The 27,916-nt window shown below is 52.6% G+C and overlaps 1 protein-coding gene across 2 annotated transcripts in view; it reads left to right on the forward strand.

Moving 5' to 3' along the window:
* The window catches only part of SUFU (SUFU negative regulator of hedgehog signaling), a 157,132-nt gene that overhangs the window by 86,741 nt on the left and 42,475 nt on the right, over nucleotides 1–27,916 (forward strand). The window contains exons 7-9 of one of the 2 annotated variants that reach the window (XM_075348600.1): nucleotides 13,476–13,632; nucleotides 14,085–14,196; nucleotides 15,546–15,680. In XM_075348600.1, the coding sequence (XP_075204715.1) occupies nucleotides 13,476–13,632; nucleotides 14,085–14,196; nucleotides 15,546–15,680 (404 nt within the window). The remainder of the gene's footprint in view (nucleotides 1–13,475; nucleotides 13,633–14,084; nucleotides 14,197–15,545; nucleotides 15,681–27,916) is intronic. The other variant, XM_075348601.1, reaches the window with a different exon arrangement.

Genomic DNA, 27,916 nt, shown 5'->3' on the forward strand with positions numbered 1-27,916 from the left:
GATTTTTTTTCGCGGCCTGTACCTCTTGTGGGGCTATGTTACCTGTGGGATCCACCAACCCTCACTGTGAGCAATGCTCGACTCCTGCCACGCTTGCTCAGCCGGAGCCTCTGGCACTTGTGGGCCCCTCGGCTCATGTAGATCCCCCTGCTCCCCCTGAGCAGTCTGCAGGGAAAGAGTCACCGTCGTTGGCCTCTTTCGCTGAGACACTCTCCCAGTCACTTTCTCAATCCATTGCACAGTCTATGGACAAATGGTCATCTAAGCTCCTTGAGGCATTGCAGTCCAGGCCGGGCCCTTCACAGGCCCCGGCCCCTGTTAGTTTGTCTCCTCCAGGCCCTTCTCGGTCCGCGCCGCAGCGCGCTCCCAGGATAGCCCCTAGGTCCCAGGCGGAGGACTCCTGCCCGGATCGCAGCCCCAGGCCGGCTAAGCGGCCTCGCTGGGACTCTTCCCCGGCCTCCTCACGCTGCTCTGGATCCCAGCTTGAGGACTCTCAGGAAGACGAGGCGGACGTGGGAGCTCAGGGCTCTGACCCTAACTTCACCCTTAACCTTGATGCCCCTGAGGGGGACGCCTTGGTAAATGATCTTATCTCGTCCATCAACCAGGTGTTGGATCTCTCACCCCCACCTCCTCCTGCAGAGGAGCCGGCTTCTCAGCAGGAGAAACACCAATTTCGATTCCCCAAACGTACACGCAATACGTTTTTTGTTCACTCTAACTTCAGGGACGCTGTCCAGAAGCCCAGAGCGGTCCCGGACAAGCGCTTTGCTAAATGGCACACTGACACGCGTTATCCCTTTTCACCTGAAGTCGTTAAGGGCTGGGTACACTCCCCCAAGGTGGATCCTCCAGTCTCTAGATTGGCTGCTAGGTCCGTTGTGTCTGTTGCCGATGGCTCATCCCTGAAGGATGCCACTGACAGACAGATAGAGCTCTTGGTGAAGTCGATTTATGAGGCCACGGGCGCGTCTTTCGCCTCGGCCTTTGCGGCCGTGTGGGCTCTCCAAGCAATCTCGGCATGTCTGACTGAGATTAATGCCGTCACGCGGAATTCTGCTCCGCAGGTTTCTTCCTTGACCTCTCAGGCATCAGCATTTTCGTCCTACGCAATGAACGCCGTCCTGGACTCCGCTAGCCGTACGGCTGTGGCTTCCGCTAACTCCGTGGCAGTCCGCATGGCCATGTGGCTGTGCGAATGGAAAGCAGACTCTGCTTCCAAAAGGTTCTTAACTGGTTTGCCTTTTTCTGGCGACCGTTTGTTTGGCGAACGGTTGGATGAGATTATTAAGGAATCCTCGGGAAAGGACTCCTCCTTACCCCAGTCCAAACCTAAGAGACCTCAGCAGAGGAAAATCCAATCGAGGTTTCGGTCCTTTCGTCCCTCCGCCAAGACCCAATCCTCTTCGTCCAACCGGCCGGAGAAAGGCCAGAGGAACTCCTATGCGTGGCGGTCCAAGTCACGCCCCCAAAAGGCCGCAGGAGGCACTGCCTCCAAGACGGCCTCCACATGACTCTCGGCCTCATCTAGCCACATCCTCGGTCGGTGGCAGGCTCTCCCGCTTTGGCGACGCCTGGTGGCCACACGTTCAAGACCGATGGGTGAGAGACATTCTGTCTCATGGTTACAGGATAGAGTTCAGCTCTCGTCCTGCGGCTCGTTTCTTCAGAACCTCCCCACCCCCCGCACAGGCCGACGCACTTTTTCAGGCAGTGGACGCTCTAAAGAAAGAAGGAGTTGTGATTCCCGTTCCCCTTCAGGAACGTGGTCGCGGATTTTACTCCAACTTGTTCGTGGTGCCAAAAAAGGACGGGTCATTCCGTCCCGTTCTGGACCTCAAGCTGCTCAACAGACATATGAGAACCAGACTGTTTCGGATGGAATCTCTCCGCTCGGTCATCGCCTCGATGTCACAAGGAGACTTCCTAGCATCGATCGACATCAAAGATGCTTATCTCCATGTGCCGATCGCACCCGAACATCAACGTTTCCTGCATTTCGCCATTGGGGACGAACACCTCCAGTTTGTGGCATTGCCTTTCGGCCTGGCGACAGCCCCACGGGTTTTCACCAAAGTCATGGCATCCGTCGTGGTGGTCCTGCACTCTCAGGGCCACTCGGTGATCCCTTACTTGGACGATCTCCTAGTCAGGGCCCCTTCTCTGGTGGCGTGTCAACAAAGTCTTACCGTCACTCTGGCGACTCTCCAGCAGTTCGGGTGGACCATCAATTTCCCGAAATCCAAGTTGACGCCGACCCAATCACTGACTTACCTCGGGATGGAGTTTCATACCCAGCCAGCGTTAGTCAAGCTACCGCGGGACAAACAGCTTTCTCTGCAGGCACAGGTGCAGTCACTTCTTCGGAGTCAGTCACACCCCTTAAGGCGCCTCATGCACTTCCTGGGGAAGATGGTTGCAGCTATGGAGGCAGTGCCGTTCGCGCAATTCCATCTACGGCCACTCCAATGGGACATTCTTCGCAAATGGGACAAGAGTGCTGCTTCCCTCGACAAGAACATCTCTCTTTCCCTCGCAACCAAAACATCACTTCAGTGGTGGCTCCTACCCACATCTCTGTCCCAGGGAAAATCCTTCCTACCCCCAACCTGGGCCGTTGTCACCACGGACGCGAGCCTGTCAGGTTGGGGAGCAGTTTTTCTCCACCACAGGGCTCAAGGAACCTGGACTCCTATAGAATCGTCCCTTCAGATCAATATCCTGGAGATAAGGGCAGTATATCTAGCCCTATTGGCTTTCCATCGGTGGCTGGAGGGCAGGCAGATCCGAATCCAGTCGGACAACGCCACTGCCGTCGCCTACATCAACCACCAAGGCGGCACTCGCAGTCGTCAAGCCTTCCAGGAAGTCCGGCGGATTCGGCAGTGGGTGGAAGATACAGACTCCACCATCTCCGCAGTTCACATCCCGGGCGTAGAAAACTGGGAAGCAGATTTTCTCAGTCGTCAGGGCATGGACGCGGTGGAATGGTCTCTTCACCCAGACGTGTTTCGAGAGATCTGTCGCCGCTGGGGAACGCCGGACGTCGATCTCAGGGCGTCACGACAGAACAACAAGGTCCCGGCCTTCATGGCACGGTCTCAGGATCACAGAGCTCTGGCAGCGGATGCTTTGGTCCAGGATTGGTCGCAGTTTCGACTGCCATACGTGTTTCCCCCTCTGGCGATGCTGCCCAGGGTACTACGCAAGATCCGGTCCGAATGCCGTCGCGCCATTCTCGTCGCTCCAGACTGGCCGAGGCGGTCGTGGTATCCGGATCTGTGGCATCTCACGGTGGGTCAACCGTGGGCACTTCCAGACCGCCCAGACTTGCTGTCACAAGGCCCGTTTTTCCATCTGAATTCTGTGGCCCTCAACCTGACTGTGTGGCCATTGAGTCCTGGCTCCTAGCGTCTTCAGGGTTATCTCAGGATGTCATTGCCACCATGAGACAAGCCAGGAAACCAACGTCCGCCAAGATCTATCACAGGACTTGGCAAATCTTCTTATCCTGGTGCTCTGATAACGGTGTTCCTCCATGGCCGTTTGCATTACCCACATTTCTTTCATTCCTACAATCTGGAATGGACAAGGGTTTGTCCCTCGGCTCTCTCAAGGGCCAAGTGTCGGCGCTCTCCGTGTTTTTTCAAACGCGTCTAGCCAGGCTTCCGCAGGTCCGCACGTTCCTGCAGGGGGTTTGCCACATGGTTCCACCTTACAAACGTCCGTTGGAACCTTGGGATCTTAACAGGGTCCTGACGGCTCTTCAAAAGCCGCCTTTTGAGCCGCTGCGGGATGTCTCTCTCTCCCGTCTTTCTCAGAAGGTGGCCTTCCTGGTGGCAGTCACATCACTTCGGAGAGTGTCCGAGCTTGCAGCGCTGTCATGCAAAGCTCCCTTCCTGGTTTTCCACCAGGATAAGGTGGTTCTGCGTCCTGTCCCGGAATTTCTCCCTAAGGTGGTATCCCCTTTTCATCTAAATCAGGATATCTCCTTGCCTTCCTTTTGCCCTAATCCAATTCACCAGTGTGAAAAGGATTTGCACTCTTTGGATCTAGTGAGAGCACTCCGGTTCTACGTGTCTCGCACGGCGCCCCTGCGCCGTTCAGACGCGCTCTTTGTCCTTGTCGCTGGCCAGCGTAAGGGCTCTCAGGCTTCCAAGTCAACCTTGGCTCGGTGGATCAAGGAACCGATTCTCGAGGCCTACCGTACTTCTGGACTTCCGCCCCCTTCAGGGTTGAAAGCCCATTCTACCAGAGCCGTAGGTGCGTCCTGGGCATTGCGGCACCGGGCGACGGCTCAGCAGGTGTGTCAGGCAGCTACGTGGTCTAGTCTGCACACTTTCACGAAGCACTATCAAGTGCATACCTATGCTTCGGCAGACGCCAGTCTAGGTAGGCGAGTCCTCCAGGCGGCGGTTGCCCACCTGTAAGAGGGGGCCGTTTTCGGCTCTTTTTATTGAGGTATTGCTTTACCCACCCAGGGACTGCTCTTAGACGTCCCAATTGTCTGGGTCTCCCAATGGAGCGACAAAGAAAAAGGGAATTTTGTTTACTTACCGTAAATTCCTTTTCTTCTAGCTCCTATTGGGAGACCCAGCACCCGCCCCTGTGCCCTTCGGGCTGGTTGTTCTTTTGTGTACACATGTTGTTGATGTTGATTTGTTCTTTGGGTTCATGGTCTTCAGTTCTCCGAACATCCTTCGGATTGAATTTACTCTAGACCAATTTATAAGTTTTCTCCTTCCTGCTTTTGCACCAAACTGAGTAGCCCGTGATGCACGGGAGGGTGTATAGGCAGAGGGGAGGGGTTACACTTTTTTAAAAGTGTAATACTTTGTGTGGCTCCAGAGGCAGAAGCTATACACCCAATTGTCTGGGTCTCCCAATAGGAGCTAGAAGAAAAGGAATTTACGGTAAGTAAACAAAATTCCCTTTTTTTTCACCATATTTGAGTGCCTGAGTCTTTGTTCTTTATTGATACGTATTTTCTCCTGAGCACCTTTTCAGTCAGTGAGCCAGACCATTACCTGGACTGTTATCCTTAGGATAGGTCATCAGTGTCAGATTGGCTGGGGTCTGACACCCCGCACTCCCAACAATCAGCTGTTCTCCGTGTCGGCGGTGGTAGCAGGCAGCCAAAAATGCTCAGTTCCGGAGCTGCTCTGTCTTTGATAGTGGCCACGGTCGGGTACTACACATCCGTCTCCTGTTGATCTGAATAGGAGGCGGATGCGCAGTACCCGGCCTCAGCCACTATCAGAAGACTGAGCAGCTCTGGAACTGAGCATTTTTGGCTGCCACTGCCGTCTCAGAACAGCTGATCGAGTGGGGTGTAGCATCCTGGCCGATCTAACATTGATGACCTATCATAAGGATACGCCATCAATGTAAAAGTAGGGGACAACCTCTTTAATGTGTAAGTGCTAAAACCTGTTAATGGTGAACTATGCATGGAAACTAAACTTAGAATGGTCCAACGAGTGACAGTAGACATCGCAGAGTCCGTTCTCACATTGCAAGTTTACTGTGGATTTTTGCATACAGATCTATGCACAGAAAATCCACAGCAGAGTGGAGAGAGGTTTTTTTTTTTAAAAAATCTCAGACACATGCTGCGGATAATTGCTGTATAACATGGACCTGTGGTTTGGGTTATTAAACTCACAGGGCATCAATTCTTTCTGCAATCTTTTAACCTTGGATGTTGTGCCTTTCACCAAAATGCACTTGGAAAGCTTTAATACACAATATCCCTGCCACACGCACACAAACAAGACCAAGCTGCCACTAATTATTGCTGGAATTCAATAAAATTGGACTGCCATCTGATGTCCTCCGAGTGCAGTCAGATGGTTCTCACGCACTGATTGAGTTGTATGGCGGCAGAGTGTGATCTGAATATCTGACCAAACTCTGACATGCATCGTTGTTTTTGTTTTTAACCTCTGACCTATGCACGGCCGCATAAACTAACATTGGTCTGGGCGCAATCCGATGATTTGTTGGATTGCGCTGCGACCGAAAATATGGCTTTCCGCACCAGCCCGAAGACATGTATAACCTGGTTAATATACTGTAATTGATACGCCTACCCATAAGATGCACATGAATTCACATGAGTTTACAGATGAACAGGGCAAAGGTGGGGATTGACATAAGCAATATAAAGGCTCGGTCATGGATGGGCTCCTTGAACACAGACTTGGTAGGAGGGGGCACCGGACATTTGGTAGGATTCTGCAGCTCACAACAAATGAGACAAACCATACAAACAAATGTATTATTAAAGGGAACCTGTCACCACTTTTTTGGCTATAAGCTGCGGCCACCACCACCGGGCTCTTATATACAGCATTCTAACATGCTGTATATAAGAGCCCTGGATGGGGGTATAACATAAAAAACACTTTATAATACTTACCGAACGGTCGCATTGTGGGCCTTATGGGCGTCTACATTGTCCGGTGCCGGCGCCTCCTCTTTCGGCCATCTTCGTCCTCTTTCTGACTCCTGTGTACATGACGCGTCCTAAGTCATACACACTCGCCGGTCCTGCGCAGGCTGAATGCCGGCTAGTGTGTATGATGTCGGACCAGTCATACACCGCGGCAAGAGAAGGAGAACTAAGATGGCTGAAAGAGGCGACGCTGGCACCGGACTATGGAGATACCCATAAGGCCCACAGCGTGACCGTTAGGTAAGTATTATAAAGTGTTTTCTTTATCGTTCCTATGGGAGACCCAGACCATGGGTGTATAGCTACTGCCCCCGGAGGACACACAAAGTTACTACACTCAAAAACGTGTAGCTCCTCCCTCCTAGCATATACACCCCCTGCTAGCTAGTCCTAGCCAGTTTCATTCTTTGTGTCAGGAGGATCACACACACACATGCATCCTTTTTTGATTTTTCATTTTTTCTAAAGATTTGGAAGAAAAGCGGGTCCACTGGACTCCCGGCATGTCCCTTCTCACCCCCCTGGCGGCGGTGCTGTTAAGGTTGACTTCAGGGCAGGAGCCCTTCATGCCGCGCTCCTTCACCATCCCTTAGGGGCTCTGGCTTGAAGTTAGAGCCAACACGGTTCTCACTGCCTTGCAGGAGACCGGCCTCCATCCGCAGCCCTTTTGCAGGACCCTGCTGGACGGAGCACTGAACCCCCACCCAGGGACTGGTCCCTGCGTCTCAAAGCTAAGTATAGAGACGTTATTCAGAGGGTCCTTCTGCAATGTGGGGCACTTTTATTGGGGGGGGACAGTGATTTACTTTGATAATGCTGCTTTTTACTGTGTTTCCGGCCGGTTCCACGGTTTTTACTGAGAACCGCGCCGATGATGCCTGATTGTCGGCCGCATGCATAACTCTAGGCCCCGGCTTCAGCCGCGGCCTAGTTTCGTTTCGTTCCCCTGCATGTCAGTCATGCAGGGGGACGCTGCAGCGCCGCCCGCCGGCCGCTCTGCACAGGGGAGGACACTCCTTTTTGAGGAGATGATTCCCTCCCCTGTACATCTCCTTAGCCCTCCGATTCCCGCTCCTGGGTTAACCCCGCCCCCCCACCCCCCTCACTCTGGCGCCATTTTCTCAGCGTTCTTAGTACACTGGTCGGCGCTGGCTGCTCTGCAGTGCAGAGGGAGTGAATATCTGGCTGGGGGTCCAGGCTTGGAATCCGGAGAGCACTCATAATAGCGGCCTGATAAGTCACAACCTCTGGTTGTGCACTTTTATACACTCTCAGGGCATTCTGAAGGAGTTAATTCTTTATTATAGAACCTCCTCCTCAGCAGCATGTCTCACACTAGGAGCAAAGCTCCAAGGCTGTACACTACATGTTCTGCATGTAAGCTGATATTGCCTGAACCGGCACAGACCCACACTGTAATGGTTCTTATGTGGTGGTGCCTCAGCCTGGAGTCTCCCCAGGCTGAACCCCTGTCTTGGGTATTCTAGACATTCTAGACAGAGCCCCCACCTCTGCAGCATGTCTCACAGAGCGAGGCTGCAGGCTGTTTTTATTATCCACTGCAGGTAGTCTCGTACGGCTGTACCGAGCTCATAAACACTGTGGCCCCTCAGCTTGGAGGCTCATTAATGGTCCCTCCAGCTGCTCCGGTTTCGGTGGCTGACCCCTGGGGGAATCCTATTTCCAGGGGTCGGCTGTCCCGGCATCTGCTGAGCATGCAGCCCCCTTCTCAGGGCGTTTTCTGCTCGCTCAGCAAAGCTCACAAGGGACTCTCCTTCTGGGCTCAGACCCCGTCCTCCTGACAGGGAGACGCAGGGTCCCCTGTCCTCCCCGTCCCGCAGCTCCGATTACGAGCTGACTCACTGGACGAGGAGGATGTCTCTACCAGGGGCTCGGACGCTACTTTATGTACATTGATCCGTCCGTAGGTGACGCAGATGCGAATGATTGGATTGCGTCCATTATACTTGTACTGGACCTCCATCCGCCTGTATCAGGGGAGTATTCCCCGCTGGCAGAAAGGCATCAGTATACCTTTAACAGGACGAGGAGTGTGTTCCTTAACCACTCCAGTTTTCAGCCCGCTGCGTCCAAGCCCACAGCCTGTCCTGCAGACCCCACAGCGGGGTTCTGCTGCCTGTCTCCCCCTCCCATCAGAGGTGGTCAAGGAGTGTACTCATTCGCCAAGGGTGGCCACTCCGGTGTCTAGACTTTCAGCCCGGATAGTTGTATCAGTGGCTGACTGCACCTCTATAAGGATCCCACGGTACATTAATTTTGTACTGGACCTCAATCCGCCGGAGTTACCTTATCTAGGTGAACACAACGTGTGTTCCTTAACCACTCCAGTTTTCAGGCCCCTGTGACCAGCCCAGGTTCCGCTCTGACAGTCGCTTCCCATGAAGCGTGATTCTGAGGACTGTGTTCCCCCTGTCCACCAATGGTGGTCAAGAAGTGGGCTCATTCACCTCAGGTGGCTCAGCCCGGACCGTTATGTCAGTGGCTGATGGCTCCTCACTTAAGGTTTTGCGGTCCGCCCGGTTGTCCTTTTGGCCAAGTCGGTATGGGGGCGGCAGGAGCTTCGTTCTCCTCAGCTTTACAGCAGTGCGGTTTTTTTGTACCTTCTCTGCTTCTCTGGAGGAGATGCATTCCCTCACAGGGACTCTATGCCCAAAACGGTTGCCTGAACTTCCAGACTTCAGTCTTTTCATCCTCTGCCAGGTCTGCCATGCTGGACACCGCACGGCGGTGGTCTTGGCTACTTTCCTCGCTATCCGCAGGCTCCTGTGGCTTCGGAGGGACCAGTTTCCTCGGAACCAACTGGATGAAATTAAGGAAGCTCTTGGCGGGGAGTGTTCTTCCTTGCCACAAACCTAAACCAGGGAACCTGTCCAGGGCAGGAATCAGTTGAGGTTTCGGTGGTTTCCGTTCCTCCATCTGATCGTCCTCTAGCTCGGCCTAGGTTCATAGAACCAAATGGCTCGAAGCTGCGTCTTCAGAAGACCGCAGGAGATGCTGCCACTGAGTCAGCTTCCTCCGAGCTATCTAGCCACGCCAACAACCTCCTTGGTCGGTGGCAGGCTCTCTCCACTTGGCGACGTAGGGTTCTAACACGTCTCCGTTCAGTGGGGGCGGGATTATATCCCCCATGGCTACAGGATGGAATTCTGTCCACCCGCCAAACAGATTTTTTCTGTCAACTCCTCCCGGCTCCAAGACCGCCGCCTTCTCACAGGCCGTGGCATTTCTTGCAGGCCAATGGAGTAATTATACCGGTTCCCGACTGGGAACGGTTCTGAGATTTTTGCTTAAATCTATTCCTAGTCCCCGAAGAGGGCGGTGCCTTCCGACCTGGATCTTTAGCTTTTCAAGCATAGTCAGGTGTGGCGTTTTCACATGGAGTCTCGGTTTTGTTCCGTGTGTTTTTCACCGGATCAATCAAGAACCCAAGGAGATTCCCTAGCAGCCATCGGCATCAGAGATGCCTATCTGCAGGAGTCAATCGCTGTTTCACACCAGCGTTGACTACGTTTTGACAATCGGAGTGGTCCAATTCGTGGCTCTTCCCTTGGGGTTAGCCACGGCCCCTCGAGTATTCTCATTGGGGCAGCTGTGATTAGGGTCCTGCACCCCTAGGGATTGGCAGTGATCTTTTGCCCTGGACGGCCTTCTTGTCGGGGCTTCATCCAGTGCTGACTCTTAGTAGAGTGCTTCGCTCACTCTCGCCACTCTAACCTATTCGGGTGGCTTGTCTTTCTGTCCAAGTCCACTCTGACTTCGAACCAGATGTTCTCAGGGACGCAATTCGAGACTCTGTCGGCACTTGTGAAGCTGCTCTTAGTCGATCAGTAGTCCCTCCGCTGGCGGTCGACGTCGTTCTATCAGACACCTTATACAGGTGCTGGTCAGACGGTGGCGTCAATGGAAGCCTATCCGCCTTGGGAGCAGTATATCTCCACCGTGGAGCGCAGGGCGCTTGGACTCTGTCCGAATCAGCCCTCTGGATCAATGTGCTGGAAATCAGAGCTGTATTTCTAGCTCTCTAAGCCTTCACCATCTGTTGGCGGCTAGGCACATTCGAGTCCAGTCGGACAACGTGACAGCGTTTTCCTACATCAGCTTCCGGGGCGGGACACTCAGCCGCCTGGCAATCTTGGCGGCTCAACATTCTTCAGTGGACAAGGGACTCCTAGTCCACCGTATCCGCAGCCCACATCCTAGATGTGAAAACTGCGAGGCAGACTATTTCAGCTGTCCAACCGTGGTCCACAATCCTCAGGTTTTGCGGTAGACACACTGGTTCATGTTTGATCCCAGCTTCGTCTCTTTACGTATTTCACCCTCTACCTCTTGTCCAGAGTCCTGCGCAAGATCAGTAAAGGGGGCCGTCGGGTCATTCTCATACTCCAGACTGACCCAGGCAGGCTTGGTACTCTGACCTGCTCCTTCTGTCCGTTGGGTTGCCATGGCATCTTCCGGACCGTTCAGACCTTTTCTCAAAAGGTCCGTTTGTTCCGTCAGAATTCTGGATTCTCAGATTGACGGCGTAGCTCTTGAGTCCTGGATCTTGGCGACTTCTGATATCCTTCCTGAAGTCATCTCCGCTATGACTCGAGCTCCAAAGTGTCCTTTGACCTTTTTGGCCTTGCCGACCCTCCTGTCCCTTCCACAGTCCGGTCTACAGCTAGGACTATCCCTCATTAAGGGACAGGTCTCGGCTCTGTCAGTATGTGCCAGCGGCGTATCGTCCGGCTGGCTCCGGTGCGCTCCTTTAAGGGCGCATCTCACATCATTCCGCCTTTCCGGCGGCCTATGGAGCCCTGGGACCTTAATCCGGTCCTCCCGGTTCCCGGAAACCCCCCTTTGCGCCTCTTGGGGAGGTTTCTTTGTTTCATCTTTCACAGAAAGTAGTCTTTCTAGTGGCTATAATTTCCCGTTCTGGCTGCACTCTCTCGGAGTCACCCCCTTTTTTGGTCTTTTGCATCAAGACAAGGTGGTCTTCGTCCGACTCCGGACTTTTTTCCCTAAGGCGGTTACTGCTTCCACCTTATCCGGGGCAATTTTCCTGCCTTCCTTTTGTCCGGCTCCTGTTCATCGCTTGAGGAAGCGTTGCATATCCTGGATCTGGTGCGGGCGCTCCGGATCTATGTGTCTCGCACCGCCGTTATTAGGCGGTGCACCTCTCTCTGGTGCTGACTGCTAGTCAGCGTAGCGGTCTCTCGGCATCTAAGCCGACCCTGGTTCGTTGGCTTAGGTCGGCCATTTCCGAGACCTACAAGTGTACTCAAGTGCCTTCCCCGCCGGGGATCAGAGCACATTTGATCAGACCTGTCGGCGCCTTTTTGGGCTTTCAGGCACCAGGTTACGGCTCAGTAGGTCTGTCAGACTGCAGCTCGAATTAGTCTGCATACTTTTTCGAGGCACTACCCAAGGCATGCTCATGCTTTGGCAGACGCGGGCTTGGGCAGACGCATTTGTCCGGCGTCTGTCGCCCATTTGTGAAGTTAGGTTTGCCTGCTTCTCAGTTGTCTGTTTATTCCCACCCATGGACTGCTTTTGAACGTCCCATGGTCTGGGTCTCCCATAGGAACGATAAAGAAAAAGAGAATTTTGTTACTTACCGTAAATTCTTTTTCTTATAGTTCCGTCATGGGAGACCCAGCACCCTCCCTATTGCCTGTTGGCAGGTTTCTTGTTCCGTGTGTCTTCACCGGCTGTAATTGTTGTAGACAGAGGTTCCGGTTCTTCCGGATTTTACGCTGTCTCTTCTTGTGGGTGGATGTCCTCCTTCAGCTTTTGCACTAAACTGGCTAGGACTAGCTAGCAGGGGGTGTATATGCTAGGAGGGAGGAGCTACACGTTTTTGAGTGTAGTAACTTTGTGTGTCCTCCGGGGGCAGTAGCTATACACCCATGGTCTGGGTCTCCCATGACGGAACTATAAGAAAAAGAATTTACGGTAAGTAACAAAATTCTCTTTTTTAATGTTATACCCCCGGCCTGGGCTTTTTTATATACAGCATGCTAGAATGCTGTATATAAGAGCCCGGTGGTGGTGGCCGCAGCTTATATTCCAAAAAAGTGGTGACAGGTTCCCTTTAACATAACATATATGACCGCTGTGGAAAAAAATAACTCTGAGGCCAAAAAACTGAATAATTATTGTCAACAAAGCCTTAAGGTTGCAGCACAATAGAGGATCGGGTGCAGGGCAGCGGCTGCAGGGTGGGGACACGCTGCCTAGCAGCTGCATACTTGTCATACAGCGAATAACGTAAGCTCTTGAAATCAAGCACCGTCATTATCTGATATAAGTGGCCAGGACTATGGAGAAACTCCCATCTCCATTTCCTAATTAAGCTATTTATTTGCACTGACTGTAATGTATTATCCTGGGGATTATAATTTCCGTTGTTGCACGGTTGGATTGGGGAATAATGTGGGCCGTCCGCTGGCATGTGTGTCACTTGGTTACTGTTAAAGGAGCTGTTCAGGGGTTTTTTTTTTAAATTTTTTAAATAGGCTATTACTCATTTATTCAATTCCCTGCCAGTCCTGCTCTGACGACATAATGGCCATCATTCACGTGATTCTGACCTACTGGTCGTAGTAGTGCTGTATATGTGTATTGCACGTGACCACTGAACCTTTCCAGTTTGTTTTTACCACCACCCCTTTAAAGATATAAGCGGGTAATATATATTTTTGCCAAGTTCTTCTCAAATGTACCCCACCCTTATAGTCTGTTGGGCCCCAGGAGATTCCTGTGGTCTGTCGAGCAGACAGGTCATTGAGGTGATCCATTCCACCCTCCACTGCCGTCTTCACCTTGCTCCTTCTATACAATCTAGGTGTATGGCAAAACTGCTCATCACCTCAAATTTCAAAAAAAGTGTGTATGGCCCATAATAATTATACTGCTTTTGGAATTGCTTGTGCTCATGGCGTCTTCTGCATTTGTGCTTGCAAGACTTGGTTTTCTTACAAAGTTGTGTTTTTGTCACATTCAATTTTTTAAGCAGGAGAGAGTTGATAAAGGAATCGAAACAGAAGGCTCCAACCTCAGCGGTGTCAGCGCCAAGTGTGCTTGGGATGATTTAAGCCGCCCACCAGAGGATGAAGATGACAGCAGAAGTATTTGTATAGGAAACCAAGCACGCAGGTTGTCCGGCAAAGGTTTGTCTACATTAGTAAAATGATTACCCTGACATATTTGCCTTTTTAGGCTAGGTGCCCACGATCCTGACATGCTGATGTCCTGATCTGCGGGGCCGCAAGTGCTCTTCGCAGGAGACTGCAGCTACCTGTGCCCACGGTCAGTGTTCAGGCTGCTGCGGTCTTTCTTTGTTCTCCCTGCGGAGAACACTCGAGTCGCCGCAGCAATAAATTGACATGCTGCAGCTGAGGAAGCTGCACCACATGCCAGTTTACGCTGCAGGAAAAACAAACACAGTGGACATGGGATTTCCTAAAATCCCATCCACTGTGCTTGTACTGTACAATGCAGCATTTTGGACACCGTGAAAACACGCTGTATCCAAAACACTGTGGACCCTGATCGTGGGCACGTACCCTTATACTTCACATTTACTGATGTTCTATAAATCTGCTCTCCTGTAAATTTTCAGATACAGAACAGATCAGGGAGGCGTTGCGAAGAGGCCTAGAAATTAACAGTAAACCTATCCTACCTCCAATAAGTTCACAGAGGCATAATGGCCTGAACCACGACCGAGCGCCGTAAGTAAACTGCCTAAATAGCATTACTAGTGACCTCCTCTGCTCCGGGTGCACACGTCACATCCTCACTGTGGACCTCGCACCGCAGAGATTCCACAGCAGCTATACAGGTGCAGGTGAAGCAGTCATTCCAGCCTTGCATTGTGTAATTGTGACCTATGCGAACACATACGTATTCTAACATGACATGCAGCAATGGTGAATTTATGCCGCAGATGCAACTTGTGCATGAGATTTCTTTAGATATCGTGCACAATGATGCAACTTAAAAATGCAATAAGTAAATATGAAACGCGAGAACGCACGATAAATGATGGTAACGTGGTACAGTTGTAGTGCGATTAATTGAGTACAACGGTTTGTTATTGACAGAACTAAAAAGGGGCATTAAAGGGATTGTCCACTATTCTGACAACCATTTCTCAGTCTCCCCAGTAAATTAACACTTGTATTCACCACCGGTGCTGGAGTTGTTCCAGCTGTGTCGGCATTGCCTCCCCGGGGATCCCTGCAGCCAATAAGCGCTGGCTTTAGTCTCCTCTCCTATGGACGTAATTGACATCTGGAGGAAGTGTGGGCAGCCGCAGCTCTCATGTATTCCAGATGTCTGTTTTGTTCAAAGATGGGGACGATGTTGAATCTGGTGATTGGCCGCACAGATCTCGTAATATAACAATTTTCCGTGATTTTCCTGTGAGCCAGTCAACACCGCTGGAACAGCAGCTGCACCAAAGGTGAGTACAAGTGATATTATTTTACTGGTGGGAAAAACAGGTATTTAGAAGGGTTAGTGGTGCTGAATGAATATTGTGAATCGTACATGTACATATTGATCATAGCTTTGTTTCCAGGCTGCACACTACCACTGCTATCGAGCATAATCCCGTGATAACTCATTAGGTTTATGTGGGTGTAGTCTGCTACTGCATGCTTTTAGACGTACATGTAAGTAGGTTATGCAGATCCCAAAGGATCCAAAACAGCCTTGCTATATAGGATGATTGCATACGTTTCCTCCATCAAATGTATAAACTTTCCAAGCTAAATGGAAAATAGTTTTAAGTGATCCTCCTGAAAAGGATGACCTTGCTTTTAGCAACCTGCCCTTATCCTAACACTATCCTAAGTTGTTTTTGGTAACATTGAATTCATCTGAGGATCTCAATCTGTATTGCAACCACCCTGAGCATTGCCTGGCATGACCTACGGTGTGGTCGAATATCTGCGGAAAACATTATACAACCATGTAACACCATGCCATGTAAACTCCAAAGAGTCTGTCGTAATGTGACGTCAAGTAATTGTTGTGTCTGTGCATTGCCATTCATTGGTTATTTCTATTTGTCAAGGAGTAGAAAAGATAGCCTGGACAGTGAAAGTTCTTCAGCCATAATCCCTCACGAATTGATACGCACACGTCAACTGGAAAGCGTCCATCTCAAGTTTAATCAGGAGTCCGGAGCTCTTATTCCACTTTGTCTAAGGTGATGTTGTCTGTTGCTAAGTATTTTATTTTAGATTGTGTTTTGGTATTGGTTTTGTATTGTTTTAGTTACAAAGGACATAACTTCAGCTTTAATTAATCACGTGGAATAAAGTTACAAGTTGAAACCAGTAGTTTACATCCACTATCTAAAAAGACACATCTGGATGTTTTTCTCACTATCAGAATGATGAAATCAGAATAAACCTTTCCCATTTTAGGTCAATTAGGAACCAAAATTATTTATATTTGTCAAATACCAGAATAATGAGTGAAAGAGAGACGATGTTTTAAGGCATTTTTATTACTTTCTACAGAGTCAAAAGTTTCCATGCACCTAGAGTACTATGCCTTTAAATAATAAGGGACAGCCCATATGATGATGTCATGTCTTTGGAAACTTCTGAGTTAGAGAGACTTGTGGATGTAATTTAATGCACACCTGAAACACACTGCTTCTTTGTGTAGCATCATGGGAAAGTCCAAAGAAATCAGCCAAAATCTCAGGAAGAGAATTATGGACTTGCACAAGTCTGGTTCATCATTGGGTGTAATTTCCAGATATCTGAAGGTGCCTTTTTCATCTGTACAAACAATTATATGCATGTACAAACAATTATATGCATGTACAAACATACGCAAGTACAAGAAAGATGGGCATGTCCAGCCATCATACTGCTAAGGAAGGAGATGGGTTCTGTGTACAAGAGATAAACCTTCTTTGGTCAGACATGTGCATATCAATCCAAGAACAAAAGCAAAAGACCTTGTGAAGATGTTGGTAAGCTGGCTCAGTTACACCAGTTCTGTCAGGAGGAATGGGCCCAAATTCCTACCAACTATTGTGAGAACCTTGTGGAAGGATATCCAAAACATTTGACCCAGGTCATACAGTTTAAGGGCAATCGTGCCAAATACTAATGAAATGTATGTAAACTTTTTTTCTTTATCGCTCCATTGGGAGACCCAGACAATTGGGGTGTATAGCTTCTGCCTCCGGAGGCCACACAAAGTATTACACTTTAAAAAGTGTAACCCCTCCCCTCTGCCTATACACCCTCCCGTGCATCACGGGCTCCTCAGTTTTATGCTTTGTGTGGAAGGAGGCACACATCCACTCATGCATTCTCAGATTAGTTATATCAGTTGGAAGAAAAGAGGACCCCCCACGGGGTCCCCGGCATGTTCACTTCTCACCCCACTAATGTCGGCGGTGCTGTTAAGGTTGAGGTACCCATTGCGGGTACAAAGGCCGGAGCCTCATGCCGTTTTCCTTCACCATCCCTTAGTGGCTCTGGGAGAAGTGGGATCCTGACCGGTCGTCCATTCACTGGGACCGGGCTCCCTCCGCAGCCCCTGTGGGAATCTGCTGGACAGGAGTATATTCTTCCTCAGGGATCGGGCCCTGCATCTATAAGGTACTCTGTGTCCCCATGGGGACTGTGCATGGAGCGCCTTATTCCCGGACGCTGCAGCAGCTGCTGATTTCTGAAGACCTGCGGACTTCCGCGCTGACTGAGCCTGCTTGTCGGCCGCGGTCTTAAATTTAGTCCCCGGCTTCATCGCGGCCTAGTAGTAAAAATCCCGCCCCCGGGCCTGCCTGTCAGGGGTAAGGGCGGGACGGCCGGCCTGACGTCGGCTGTGAGGGCCGGAGCATCCTGTATGTTTCCTCCCCCCTCACTGATCACTGTGGGGACCCTAGATTCCCGCACTTTTCTAGCACCGCCCACGGCTCCACTCCTCCCCTGAGAGCTCCGGCAGCCATGTTTTTTTGGCATTCTGCCGGTGGAGGATTATCAGAGAAGAGCTCTGCAGCTCTGGGAGACCTAAGGCAGGGAATTTGGAGGACACACACTCGCTTTTTAGCGGTCGGTAAGCCACACCGGTCACCCGGTGCTGGTCCCCCCCCAGGGTGCCAGAATAGATACGTATTTATATACATATTTCTGTTCGGTCGGGCTGTATACCCCTTCCCATATACCCTCAGTGATCACTCTCCTAGCAGACAACAGCATGTCGTCCACAAGGAGCAAAGGTGCTAAGGCACAGGGTTTTTCTTTGTCGCTCCATTGGGAGACCCAGACAATTGGGTGTATAGCTACTGCCTCCGGAGGCCACACAAAGTATTACACTTTAAAAAGTGTAACCCCTCCCCTCTGCCTATACACCCTCCCGTGCATCACGGGCCCATCAGTTTTATGCTTTGTGTTGAAGGAGGCTGACACTCACACAATGCTCCACATTTTAGTCAGCAGCAGCTGCTGATTATATCGGATGGAAGAAAAGAGGGCCCCTAACAGGGCCCCCGGCATGCTCCCTTCTCACCCCACTGAGTCGTCAGTGCTGTTAAGGTTGAGGTACCCATTGCGGGTACACAGGCTGGAGCCACATGCCGTTTTCCTTCCCCATCCCTTAGGGGCTCTGGGTGAAGTGGGATCCTAACCGGTCATCCAGCCACTGGGACCGGGCTCCCTCCGCAGCCCCTGGTGGTATCTGCCGGACAGGAGACTGAGTATCGTCAGGGACATGGCCCTGCATCTACAGGTACTCTGTGTCCCCTTTGGGACGGTGCATGAAGCACCTTGGCCTCAGACGCTGCAGCAACTGCGGTGTGATTTTTTTTTTTTTTTTTTTGACCGGGACTACCGCGCCGACCGTGCCTGTTTGCCGGCCGCGGTTTTTACTTTAGTCCCCGGCTTTTGCGGCCTAGTGTGTTAAACTCCCGCCCCTGGGCCTGCCAGTCAGGGGGAAGGGCGGGACGGTCGGTATGACGCCGACGGTGAGGGCTGGAGCACACTTCGCTGTCCTCCTCCCCCCTCACTGTTCACTATGAGGCGCAGATTCCCGCACTTTTGTGGTTCCGCCCTCGGCTCCCTCCTCCCCTCGGAACGCCGGCAGCCATTGTTATATGGGATGATTCTGCCGGTGGAGATCTGATTGTGCTCACTGTTCGGCAGCACTGCAGCTCTGGGAGAGGGGGTTCCTAACCGGTCGCCATGCACTGGGACCGGGCTCCATCCGCAGCCCCTGGGGGATTCTGACGGACAGGAGACAGGACATCATCAGGGACAGAGCCCTGCATCCATAAGGTACTCTGTGTCTCCTTTGGGGGACGCTGCATACGGCACCTGGGTTACAAACGCCGCAGCGGTTGCTGTGTGGTTTGTGAGACAGGGACTACCGCGCCGACCGCGCCTGTTTGCCGGCCGCGTTTTTAACTTTAGTCCCCGGCTCTTGCGGCCTAGTACCATATACTCCCGTTCCCGGGCCTGCCAGTCAGGGGTAACGACGGGACGGCCGACGGGACGTCGGCAGTGAGGGCTGGAGCATACTTGGTATCCTCCTCCCCCCTCACTGTGCACTGTGGGGCACCAGTTTCCCAATCGGGTGCTGGCCCCCCTTGGGTGCCGAAGTATATAATATATATATGGTATATGATTTCACTGTTCGGCAGCACTATTTGCTTTTGGCTATATACTCTCGCTGATTGCTAAGAGGTGACATCAGCAGGTCGTCCGCAAACAGGGTGCCAAGGCACAGGCTTTCTTTGCAACCTGTACCTCTTGTGCGGCTATATTGCCGGCAGGTTCCACCTATCATTGCAAATGCTTGGCCCCTGGGGCACTCACTCAGCCGGAGCCTCTGGCACGGGTGGGACCCTCGGCTCAGGTGGTACCACCGGTTTCCACGGCACAGATGGCAGGGACAGAGTTTGCACGTTTGACTGAGCAACTCTCTGAGTCATTCCATGGCCCAGTCTATGAACAGAGGGGCTGCTAAGCGGGAAGCTTTGCAGTCCAGACCGGTAACACAGGGCCAGGGAGCTGTGAGTTCATCGCCCCCAGGCCCCTCTGGGTCGGTACAACAAGGGGCTCCTGGGGTAACACCCAGATCCCACGGTGAGAACTCCGACACGGACCGCGGCCTCACACAGGCTAACCGGGCTCGCTGGGAACCTTCCACGACTTCACTGTCGTAGTTAAGGATGAAGCGGAGGTCGCAGCTCAGGGCTCTGAACCGAACGTTGCGCTCAATCTGGATACACCTGAAGGGGACGCCATAGTAAATGACCTTATAGCGTCCGTCAACCAGGTGCTAGACCTCTCTTCCCCATCTTCTCCTATGGAGGAGTCGGCTTCACAGCGGGAGAAACACCAGTTTAGGTTTCCCAAATGTACACGGAGTGCGTTTTTTTCGATCACTCTAACTTCAGAGAGGCTGTCCAGAAGCACAGAACTTTCCGGACAAGCGCTTTACTAAGCGCCTTAATGACACACGTTACCCTTTTCCCCCCTGACGTAGTTAAGGGTTGGGCTCAGTGTCACAGGGTGGATCCTCCAGTCTCCAGACTGGCGGCTAGATCCGTAGTATTAGTGACAGATGGTTCATCTCTCATGGATGCCACTGACAGGCAAATAAAGCTTATGATGAAATCCATCTTTGAAGCCATAGGCGCATCTTTTGCTCCGGCCTTCGCAGCCGTGAGGGCTCTCCAAGCTATCTCAGCTTCTCTGGCTGAGATTAATGCGGTCGCACGTATCTCTGCCCCGCAGGTTGTGTCCTTGGCTTCTCAAGCGTCCCAGCCCTCCTCGTCCAACAGGCCACAGAAGAGCCAGAGGAACTCTTCTCCATGGCGGTCTAAGTCACGTCCTCCAAAGACCACCGGAGGCACCGTCTCCAAGGCGGCCTCCTCATGACTTTCGGCCGCCCCAAACCGCATCCTCGGTCGGTGGCAGGCTCTCCTGCTTTTGCGACGCCTGGTGGCCACATGTCCAAGACCGATGGGTGAGAGACATTCTGTCTCACGGTTTCAGGATAGAGTTCAGCTCTCGTCCTCCGACTCGTTTTTTTCAGAACATCTCCGCCCCCCGAACGGACCGTTGCGCTTTTCAGGCGGTGGACACTCTGACAACAGAAGGAGTGGTGATCCCCGTTCCCCTCAGGAACGCGGTCGCGGTTTTTACTCCAATCTGTTCGTGGTGCCAAAAAAGGACGGCTCATTCCGTTCCGTTTTGGACCTCAAATTGCTCAACAAACATGTGACAACCAGGAGATGCCTATCTCCATGGCAGATCGCTCAAGAGCATCAACGCTTCCTGCGTTTCTCCATCGGGGACGAACACCTTCAGTTTGTGGCACTGCCTTTCGGCCTGGCGACAGACCCACGGGTCTTCACCAAGGTCATGGCATCCGTCGTAGCGATCCTACACTCTCAGGGCCACTCGGTGATCCCTTACCCAGACGATCTCCTAGTCAAGGCACCCTCTTGGGTGGCTTGTTAACACAGTCTGACCATTGCTCTGGAGACTCTCCAGAGGTTTCGGGTGGATCATCAATTTTCCAAAGTCAAAATTTTCTCCGACCCAGTCACTGACGTACCTCGGAATGGAGGTTCATACTCTCTCAGCGATGGTCAAGCTACCGCTGGACAAACAGCGGTCGCTGCAGACAGGGGTGCAATCCCTTCTTCGGGCCCAGTCGCACCCCTTGAGGCGCCTCATGCACTTCCTGGGGAAGATGGTGGCAGCAATGGAGGCAGTTCCATTTGCGCATCCTCTCCAATGGGACATTCTCAGCAAATGAGACAAGAGGCCGACGCCCTTAGACAGGAACGTCTCTCTGTCTCTGGAAGCCGAGACCTTACTTCAGTGGTGGCTTCTCCCCACTTCTCTGTCGAAAGGAAAATCCTTTCTGCCCCCATCCTGGGCTGTGGTCACGACGGACGCGAGCCTGTCAGGATGGGAAACGGTTTTTCTCCACCACAAGGCTCAGGGAACCTGGACTCTGACAGAGTCCTCCCTTCAGATCAATGTTCTGGAGATAAGGGCAGTGTATCTAGCCCTCAAGGCGTTCCATAGGTGGCTCGAGGGCAGGCAGATCCGCATACAGTCGGACAACGCCACGGCGGTTGCGTACATCAACCACCAGGGCGGCACTCGCAGTCGTCAAGCCTTCCGGCGGATTCTGCTGTGGGCGGAGGCCACAGCCTCCACCATCTCCGCGGTTCACATTCCGGGCGTAGAAAACTGGGAAGCAGACTTCCTCAGTCGCCAGGGCATGGACGCGGGGGAATGGTCTCTCCACCCGGACGTGTTTCAAGAGATCTGTTGCCGCTGGGGAACGCCGGACGTCGATCTCATGGCGTCTCGGCACAACAACAAGGTCCCGGCATTCATGGCACGGTCTCAGGACCACAGAGCTCTGGCGGCGGACGCCTTAGTTCAGGATTGGTCGCAGTTTCAACTGCCTTATGTATTCCCTCCTCTGGCAATGCTGCCCAGAGTGTTGCGCAAGATCAGGTCCGACTGCCGCCGCGCCATTCTCGTCGCTCCAGATTGGCCGAGGCGGTCGTGGTACCCCGATCTGTGGCATCTCACGGTGGGGCAACCGTGGGCGCTCCCAGACCGACCAGACTTGCTATCTCAAGGGCCATTTTTTCCATCTGAATTCTGCGGCCCTCAACCTGACTGTGTGGCCACTATGAGACAGGCCAGGAAACCAACGTCAGCCAAGATCTGTTACAGAACTTGGAGGATCTTCTTAGCCTGGTGCTCTGAGAGGGGGTTTACCCCCTGGCCGTTTGCCTTACCCAGTTTTCTTTCCTTCCTTCAATCGGGATTGGACAAGGGTTGTCTCTCGGCTCTCTCTAAGGTCAAGTCTCTGCGCTTTCCGTGTTTTTTCATAAGCATCTAGCCAGGCTTCCGCAGGTCCGCACGTTCCTGCAGGGAGTTTGCCACATAGTCCCACCTTACACGCGTCCGCTGGAACCCTGGGATCTCAACATGGTTCTACGCGTCTTTCGCAGAAGGTGGCATTTTTAGTGGCGGTTACTTCACTCCGTAGAGTGTCAGAGCTTGCAGCGCTGTCATGTAAAGGCCTTTTCCTGGTATTTCACCAGGATAAGGTGGTTCTGCGTCCGGTCCCGGACTTTCTCCCTAAGGTGGTGTCCACTTTTCATCTCAATAAGGATATCTCCTTACCTTCATTTTGCTCTCATCCAATTCACCAATATGAAAAGGATTTGCATTTGTTAGATCTAGTGAGAGCACTCCGGATCTACGTGTCTCGCACGGCGCCAATGCGCCGCTCTGATGCGCTCTTTGTCCTTGTCGCTGGCCAGCGTAAGGGGTCGCAGGCTCCCAAGTCAACCTTGGCTCGGTGGATCAAGGAACCGATTTTTGAAGCCTGCCGTTCTTCTGGGCTTCCGATTCCTTCAGGGCTGAAAGCCCATTCTACCGGAGCCGTGGGTGCGTCCTGGGCATTGCGGCACCAGGCTACGGCTCAGCAGGTGTGTCAGGCGGCTACCTGGTCGAGTCTGCACACTTTCACGAAACACTATCAGGTGCATACCTATGCTTCGGCAGATGCCAGCCTAGGTAGGCGAGTCCTTCAGGCGGCGGTTGCCCACCTGTAAGAGGGGGCCGTTGTTTCGGCTCTTTTTATCGAGGTATTCTTTTACCCACCCAGGGACTGCTTTTGGACGTCCCAATTGTCTGGGTCTCCCAATGGAGCGACAAAGAAGAAGGGAATTTTGTTTACTTACCGTAAATTCCTTTTCTTCTAGCTCCTACTGGGAGACCCAGCACCCGCCCCTGTTCCCTTCGGGCTGTTTGTTCTTTTGTGTACACATGTTGTTCATGTTGAATTGTTCTTTTGGTTCATGGTTTCAGTTCTCCGAACATCCTTCGGATTGAATTTACCTTAGACCAATTTATAAGTTTCCTCCTTCCTGCTTTGGCACCAAAACTGATGGGCCCGTGATGCACGGGAGGGTGTATAGGCAGAGGGGAGGGGTTACACTTTTTAAAGTGTAATACTTTGTGTGGCCTCCGGAGGCAGTAGCTATACACCCAATTGTCTGGGTCTCCCAATAGGAGCTAGAAGAAAAGGAATTTACGGTAAGTAAACAAAATTCCCTTCTTTTTGCGACCTGTACCTCTTGTGCGGCTATGTTGCCTGCGGGTTCCACCTACCCTCACTGTGAGCAATGCTCAACCCCTGTTTCGCTTGCTCAGCCGGAGCCTCGGTCACTAGTGGGCCCCTCGGCTCATGTAGACCCCCTGCTCCCCCTGTCCAGGCGGCAGGGACAGAGTTTGCTGCGTTTGCTGAGAAACTCTGAGTCACTTTCGCAATCCATGGCTCAGTCTATGGACAAATGGTCTGCCAAGCTGCTAGAAGCTTTGCAGTCCAGACCGGTCCTTACACAGGCCCCGGTCCCCGTTAGCTCGTCGCCTCCAGGCCCCTCTCGGTCCGCGCCGCAGCGCGCTCCCAGGTTGGGCCCTAGGTCCCACGCGGAGGACTCCTGCCCGGATCTCAGTCCCAGACCGACTAAGCGGGCTCGCTGGGAATCTTCCCCGACTTCTTCACGCTGTTCGGGTTCCCAGCCCGAGGACTCTCTGGAGGACGAGGCGGACGTCGCAGCTCAGGGCTCTGAACCTGACGTTGCTCTCAATCTTGATACACCTGAAGGGGACGCCTTAGTTAATGATCTTATCTCGTCCATTAACCAGGTGTTAGATCTGTCTCCCCCGCCTCCACCTGTAGAGGAGTCGGCTTCTCAGAAGGAGAAACACCAGTTTCGGTTCCCCAAACGTACACTGAGTGCTTTTTTCGATCACTCGAACTTCAGAGATGCTGTCCAGAAGCCCAGAGCGGTTCCGGACAAGCGCTTTACTAAGCGCTTTACTGACACACGTTACCCCTTCCCCTCTGACGTAGTTAAGGGTTGGGCTCAGTGTCCCAAGGTGGATCCTCCAGTCTCTAGATTGGCGGCTAGATCTGTAGTATCGGTGGCAGATGGCTCATCGCTGAAGGATGCCACTGACAGGCAGATAGAGCTCCTGGTGAAATCCATTTTTGAAGCCACGGGCGCGTCTTTTGCCCCGGCCTTTGCAGCCGTGTGGGCGCTACAAGCTATCTCAGCTTGTCTGGCTGAGATTAATGCAGTCACACGTAATTCTGCTCCGCAGGTTGCGTCGCTGACTTCTCAAGCGACAGCTTTTTCTTCCTACGCCATGAACGCAGTCCTAGACTCTGCTAGCCGTACAGCGGTGGCATCCGCTAATTCTGTGGCAGTCCGCAGGGCCATGTGGCTGCGCGAATGGAAGGCAGACTCTGCCTCCAAGAGGTTCTTAACCGGTTTGCCGTTTTCTGGCGACCGATTGTTTGGCGAACGATTGGATGAGATTATTAAGGAATCCAAGGGAAAGGACTCCTCCTTACCCCAGTCCAAACCTAAGAGACCTCAGCAACGGAAAATTCAATTGAGGTTTCAGTCCTTTCGTCCCTCCGCCAAGCCCCAGTCCTCTTCGTCCAACAGGCCGGAGAAAGGCCAGAGGAACTCCTATGCGTGGCGGTCTAAGTCACGCCCCCAAAAGGCCGCCGGAGGCACTGCCTCCAAGGCGGCCTCCTCATGACTCTCGGCATCCCCGAACCGCATCCTCGGTCGGTGGCAGGCTCTCCCGCTTTTGCGACGCCTGGTGGCCACATGTTCAAGACCGATGGGTGAGAGACATTCTGTCTCACGGTTACAGGATAGAGTTCAGCTCTCGTCCTCAGACTCGTTTCTTCAGAACCTCTCCGCCCCCCGCTCGGGCCGACGCACTTTTTCTGGCAGTGGCCACTCTGAAAACAGAGGGAGTTGTGATCCCGGTTCCCCCTCAGGAACATGGTCGCGGTTTTTACTCCAACTTGTTCGTGGTGCCAAAGAAGGACGGATCATTCCGCCCAGTTCTGGACCTCAAATTGCTCAACAGACATGTGAGCACCAGACTGTTTCGGATGGAATCTCTCCGCTCGGTCATCGCCTCGATGTCACAAGGAGACTTCCTAGCATCGATCGACATCAAGGATGCTTATCTCCATGTGCCGATCGCACCCGAACATCAACGCTTCTTGTGTTTCGCCATCGGGAACGAACACCTTCAGTTCGTGGCATTGCCTTTCGGCCTGGCAACAGCCCCAAGGGTGTTCACCAAAGTCATGGCATCCGTAGTGGCGGTCCTACACTCTCAGGGCCACTCGGTGATTCCCTACTTAGACGATCTCCTAGTCAGGGCACCTTCTCGGGCGGCGTGTCAACACAGCCTTACAGTTGCTCTGGCGACTCTCCAGCAGTTCGGGTAGATAATCAACTTCCCAAAATCCCAGTTGACACCGACTCAGTCACTGACTTACCTCGGAATGGAGTTTCATACACAGTCAGCGGTAGTCAAGCTACCGCTGGACAAACAGCTGTCCCTGCAGGCAGGGATACAATCTCTTCTTCGGGGTCAGTCATACCCCTTGAGGCGCCTCATGCACTTCCTGGGGAAGATGGTGGCAGCGATGGAGGCAGTGCCGTTCGCGCAATTCCATCTGCGGCCACTCCAATGGGACATTCTCCGCAAATGGGACAGGAGGTCGACTTCCCTCGACAGGAACGTCTCTCTGTCCCTTGCAACCAAGACGTCTCTTCAGTGGTGGCTCCGTCCCAATTCTCTATCGCAAGGAAGATCCTTCCTACCCCCAACCTGGGCTGTGGTCACCACGGACGCGAGCCTGTCAGGGTGGGGAGCGGTGTTCCGCCACCACAGGGCTCAGGGAACCTGGACTCCGGTAGAGTCCTCCCTTCAGATCAATGTTCTGGAGATAAGGGCGGTGTATCTAGCCTTATTGGCCTTCCATCGGTGGCTGGAGGGCAGACAGATCCGTATACAGTCGGACAACGCCACGGCCGTCGCATACATCAACCATCAGGGAGGCACGCGCAGTCGTCAGGCCTTCCAGGAAGTCAGGCGGATTCTGCGGTGGGTGGAAGCCACAGCCTCCACGATCTCCGCAGTGTACATCCCGGGCGTAGAAAACTGGGAAGCAGATTTTCTCAGTCGTCAGGGCATGGACGCGGGGTAATGGTCTCTTCACCCAGACGTGTTTCGAGAGATCTGTCGCCGCTGGGGAACGCCGGACGTCGATCTCATGGCGTCACGACACAACAACAAGGTCCCGGCCTTCATGGCACGGTCTCAGGATCACAGAGCTCTGGCGGCGGACGCATTAGTTCAGGATTGGTCGCAGTTTCGACTGCCTTATGTGTTTCCCCCTCTGGCGATGCTGCCCAGAGTGTTACGCAAGATCAGGTCCGACTGTCGTCGCGCCATTCTCGTCGCTCCAGATTGGCCGAGGCGGTCGTGGTACCCGGATCTGTGGCATCTCACGGTGGGTCAACCGTGGGCGCTTCCAGACCGCCCATACTTGCTGTCACAAGGGCCGTTTTTCCATCTGAATTCTGTGGCCCTCAACCTGACTGTGTGGCCATTGAGTCCTGGCTCCTAGCGTCTTCAGGATTATCTCAGGATATCTCCTTACCTTCATTTTGCCCTAATCCAATTCACAAATGTGAAAAGGATTTGCACTCATTAGATCTAGTGAGAGCACTCCGGTTCTACGTGTCTCGCACGGCACCCCTGCGCCGTTCAGATGTGCTCTTTGTCCTTGTTGCTGGCCAGCGTAAGGGTTCGCAGGCTTCCAAGTCAACCTTGGCTCGGTGGATCAAGGAACCGATTCTTGAAGCCTACCGTTCTTCTGGGCTTCCGCTCCCTTCAGGGCTGAAAGCCCATTCTACCAGAGCCGTGGGTGCGTCCTGGGCATTGCGGCACCAGGCTACGGCTCAGCAGGTGTGTCAGGCAGCTACCTGGTCTAGTCTGCACACTTTCACGAAACACTATCAGGTGCATACCTATGCTTCGGCAGACGCCAGTCTAGGTAGGCGAGTCCTTCAGGCGGCGGTTGCCCACCTGTAAGAGGAGGGCCGTTTCGGCTCTTGTTATTGAGGTATTCTTTTACCCACCCAGGGACTGCTTTTGGACGTCCCAATTGTCTGGGTCTCCCAATGGAGCGACAAAGAAGAAGGGAATTTTGTTTACTTACCGTAAATTCCTTTTCTTCTAGCTCCTATTGGGAGACCCAGCACCCGCCCCTGTTCCCTTCGGGCTGGTTGTTCTTTTGTGTACACATGTTGTTCATGTTGAATTGTTCTTTTGGTTCATGGTCTTCAGTTCTCCGAACATCCTTCGGATTGAATTTACCTTAGACCAATTTATAAGTTTCCTCCTTCCTGCTTTTGCACCAAAACTGAGGAGCCCGTGATTCACGGGAGGGTGTATAGGCAGAGGGGAGGGGTTACACTTTTTAAAGTGTAATACTTTGTGTGGCCTCCGGAGGCAGAAGCTATACACCCCAATTGTCTGGGTCTCCCAA

This window comes from Anomaloglossus baeobatrachus, chromosome 5 (genome assembly GCF_048569485.1).
Source record: "Anomaloglossus baeobatrachus isolate aAnoBae1 chromosome 5, aAnoBae1.hap1, whole genome shotgun sequence".
Classification (NCBI taxonomy): Eukaryota; Metazoa; Chordata; class Amphibia; order Anura; family Aromobatidae; genus Anomaloglossus; species Anomaloglossus baeobatrachus.